General features: G+C 35.5%; 1 protein-coding gene across 1 annotated transcript; it reads left to right on the top strand.

The window, feature by feature from the left end:
* The first annotated feature begins 1,617 nt into the window (after nt 1-1,617).
* LOC111984000 (cytochrome P450 704C1) lies at nt 1,618-3,439 on the top strand. The gene is made up of 3 exons (XM_065766136.1): nt 1,618-1,975; nt 2,644-2,844; nt 2,932-3,439. The coding sequence occupies exons 1-3, from the start codon at nt 1,697-1,699 to the stop codon at nt 3,118-3,120; spliced, it is 669 nt and encodes a 222-aa protein (XP_065622208.1). The 5' UTR covers nt 1,618-1,696; the 3' UTR covers nt 3,121-3,439.
* The last annotated feature ends 1,242 nt before the right edge of the window (nt 3,440-4,681 follow it).

Below are 4,681 nucleotides of genomic sequence, written 5' to 3'. Positions count from 1 at the left end.
TAAAGCATTATGCATAATGACACATATCATATTAGTATATTACATATGCTACTTTCATTACCTTATACGACAGGGAGAAGGTTGCACAAAACTCTCACATTAATTATAGAATAGTGACAACTTCTTTTTTTTTTTTTTTTTAATTTACTTTCGCAATTTGTTAAGGTGATAAAATTAAAAACTATAAAATATGATTGAACCAATTTCGTGTCCACGTTAGCCTATCGTTAAGAAAATGTATCTAATGAATCGTGATCATCGTCCTTTCCACACATTATGAGATAAAAGTATGTTATTTATCCTTTTTGTCACAAGTCACAACTCACAAGTAAAACAAACAGAGAGACTATGGATATCCTCACCATCATCTTGACCTTCGTAGCCTTCTCGCTATTCCTTCTCTTCCTANGAATGTGATGCACGTAATAGACTTAATTTAACATCTTACAATTAACAATTTCATATCCACATATTAATAAAATTAAAATTAATTCATAAATTTCTTCGATAGAAAAAATTTATCATTTCTATGTTTAGACCTTCATCTAAATCAACCGATTTCTTTTCTACTATCATATCAAACTCCAATTGCATCACAAATTTGTCTCTTCCCTAGCACATAGTAATATTAATTAAAACAACATGTTCATAATTTATTCAGAGGAAAAAAAAAAGTTAGACTGAAATATTATTTTTCAGGAATAGAAACCTAGGACACAAGACATGCTTTAAAGGTTAGTTACTTACTTGCATATCAAAAGCCTGACCATCATCTGATAACTTGTGAACAACTCTAACCAGCTTAGTAGCGTTTCTCCTAAACACAGCAAAGCTATAATCTCTAAGCACTCTTGTGGAGAACTCAAAGCTGGCAAGCTTCCTCTGCTGCCGCCACTTGTCACCGTCCACAGCAAATATCCCCTGCCCAAAAAGATCAACCACAATATCCTGATTATACTTTCCTTTACAATACTTGTCGAAATTGGTTTTTAAGATATGGTCGATGTTTCGTATATCTGTCGTGTATGTGTCGCTTTGTCCCGGACCAAGGAGTCGAAAGGTTCGGTGTTTCTTTGCAGTTTCGGTATGGTAATCACAGAGTTTTCTGTAGTAGATGAGCTCGTGGAAGACAGTGCCATGTACAGGCGGGTAGTTTGGGTTCTTGATTGATTGTCCGGTGAAATCTTTGAGTGCGATAATAGAGATGCTTAGGAAGAGAAGGAATAGCGAGAAGGCTACGAAGGTCAAGATGATGGTGAGGATATCCATAGTCTCTCTGTTTGTTTTACTTGTGAGCTGTGACTTGTGACAAAAAGGATAAATAACATACTTTTATCTCATAATGTGTGGAAAGGACGATGATCACGATTCATTAGATACATTTTCTTAACGATAGGCTAACGTGGACACGAAATTGGTTCAATCATATTTTATAGTTTTTAATTTTATCACCTTAACAAATTGTGACAAACTGACCATGCCTATTTGGGGAAACCCAGGATGTATTTGACTATTTGTAACTTCCATTGCTATCTATCTTTTAAAGGACTTTGGTACAATGAGATGTACCACTAGCTTTGATAATCTGGACTATTGGTTTAGTTGAATCTTGATGATTTTATTTAATGATTTCCAGAATGACAAGGAGGATATACTTTCAAGGTTTCTGGTGGAGAGCAAAAGGAATCCATACAAAATGAATGATCAATATCTAAGGGACATAATTTTGAATTTTATGATCGCAGGCAAAGATACAAGTGCAAGCACTCTCTCATGGTTCCTCTATATGCTTTGCAAGAACCCTCTAATACAGGAAAAAGTTGCACAAGAAGTGGAAGACATCACCGGTAGCCAAGACAATGGAGCTAGCCTTGATGATTTCATGGCAAATATAACTAATGCAACACTAGATCAAATGCATTATCTTCATGCGGCATTGACTGAGACCTTGAGGCTATACCCTGCAGTTCCCTTCGTAACTAACTCGGAAACTTTATTCATTTTCAGTTCTGACACTAATTTTACAATCTGCTACAACTTGCTTTAATGCTAATAAAAGTAGTGTCAAGAATAGAATTATGGGAAAGTGAGGTTACAGTAGTTACAACTTATCACATGTATAGATGTGAAAAAGATTGTGAACAACAGTATCCTTAGCATTATTCATTTATTAATAAATAATTATGGATTTCTTTAATGAGTTTAATTCTAGAAGGATGTGGTGTAAAACCCAAGTTTAACACCCTCCAATTTTAACATATCACACCATCTTATTACATATTAAAGAATAAGTACAATTACACCCAATCAATTCTAATACTTTTATGAAAATCCAACTAAATTAGAGGTTTATTGAGATGTTATTAGGTGTTGTGAGATGTATTGATATTAAATAAAAAACTAATGTGGCAATCTCTTACTGGATGGTGTAAAATATGAGTTTTACACCCCATCCTTACCAAATTTAGACTCTTCTTTGATAGGTTCTAATTTACTATTACCTTTCCTTTTCTTTTTTCCCCTACTTGGTCATCAGCTCTAACAGTGCACTTCATCATAATTATACGTTTTACTTTTCTTGCTAAGCCCATGATGATAATATTTTTGATAGATTCTAATGTGATCCCTTTGGTGTACTTCAAGGATGGGAGGTGTGCAAACATGGATGACATTCTTCCCGACGGGTATATAGTGAAGAAAGGGGATGGGGTATACTACATGGCTTATGCCATGGGCAGGATGCCTTATATTTGGGGAGAAGATGCGGAGGAATTTCGTCCCGAAAGATGGCTAAAGAATGGAATCTTTCAATCTGACTCACCATTCAAATTTGTAGCATTTCATGTTTGTATCATCATTTAGTTGAGTGCTTACCATATGTAAACATGTCTTTCATTTCTAATATTTTTGCACTTGTGCTAATATATGCAGGCCGGACCACAGATTTGTCTAGGGAAAGACTTTGCTTACATGCAGATGAAAATAGTCTCAATTGCTCTTCTCCACTTCTTCCGATTTAAACTAGCTGATGATACGAAAAATGTAACTTACAGGACAATGTTCACACTTCAAATTGATGGAGGCCTCCATCTTTGTGCAACTTTTAGGACACCGTCATAAACTCTAATGGAGGCGCTTGGATTGATTTAGAGGTGATCGGTGATGGAAAATTTTAGCTTTTCAGTGCTTTCTTCTTGATTTTAGTTTTGTCTCTTATTTCGTGTGTTAGTTTGAGTGGATTGTGTATCTTACTGTTGTTGTGACGTCATAGTCTAGTGTTCTTGTGAACAATTGTTTGCTGCTGGTTGTACTTGTTGCCCTACTGTTGCAAGATATTTTCTTTGGTTTGAATAAGCTCCGGGTTGATCAGAAAAAATTTTAATAATTGAATTTTGTAAGAAAACATTTCAACTTATTTAACTACCATCAATTTCTGTCATTTTGCCTTTTTTCCCCCTACACATTTTTATTGTAATCTGGGATGACTAGTTTGATAGGGTTACAAGGATGGTAAAAATTTCCGGCTCTGCCTTGCCTTGCTCTGCCAAATAGGAAACATTTTGGGTATGGATTTAACCACTTCATCATTTTGGGGATGGGTTTAACCATTTCATATTTGTTGTCAAAACGTTGATGCCTTTGGATGTTAATCTCTACAGAAAATGAAAGAGCTGCAATTTAGTGAGGCATCGACAAATGAAAATTTGGTTGAATGTGGAAACTGATGGACCCCTTTATCCTCAATTTGTATTTAATAAATTTTATTTTGTGATTGTTTTGTGAAGAGTTGAGTAGTCAATTTTTGGATTTTGTAGTGGAAGGCTAGTGAATCTGTGGGTGTATGTTCCCGTGGATTTGTGGCTTTGTTTGTGACTATAGGTGTATTGGTTTTCTTGTCATTGTAAAAGTATGTTTGGCAATTGTAGTGGGCATTGGGTAAGTGTTAGGACATATGTGGTTCACTTGTTAAGAACATATGTCATTCTTTTATGTAATTAGCTAATCCTTTGACAAAATGCACTCAACTTGTAATTGGGTAGTTCTAGATGTTTTTAATACTTCAAGAAACAATGTTTCAAGATCAAATGTTGAAGTCATCAAATTTGTCCAAGAAACAAGCTAAAGAAGTGTTGAATCATTAAAACTCGACACTTTCTCGATAGCTGCTCGACAGCTTCTATCTGTCGAGATTTATAAAATCAGATTTTCTGATCTGATTTCTTGGGATCCGTGAATGTGTTTTTGGGCCTTCTTTTCTTTTAATCCTAGGCATATAAAAGTATTGTTTTAAGAGCCGTCAAAGTGTTCACAAGTTGCACAAGCATTGAGCAAACTCTGTTCAAGCAAGTTGTGACCGGGGACAAAGTTTTGCCCTAGTTCATCTCTTCTGAAGAAATTGCTGTGTATGTGCACCTTTGGGTTTTGTAACCAAGCATCTTCTTGATCTTCATCGTGGATGAACTGAAGAACTTTGCAGCCAACAACTCTTTCTAGTTGGTGATTGAAGTCGCGTACTGGGATCCGCGCAATTGGTTAGTCACGTACTTGGGAGCCGTGCATTGAAAAAGAGGAACTATCACTACAGAACAAATCCAATTGGGTATTGGGATAAGGTTTCAACTGTAGGTTGGTAAGGTACTTAGGATTCCTTTACTTGTAATCGCTTGTTGTGATAATAGTG

Source organism: Quercus suber, unplaced genomic scaffold (genome assembly GCF_002906115.3).
Source record: "Quercus suber isolate HL8 unplaced genomic scaffold, Cork oak 2.0 scaffold_683, whole genome shotgun sequence".
Lineage (NCBI taxonomy): Eukaryota > Viridiplantae > Streptophyta > Magnoliopsida > Fagales > Fagaceae > Quercus > Quercus suber.
This window is presented reverse-complemented; position numbering and strand designations above follow the sequence as displayed.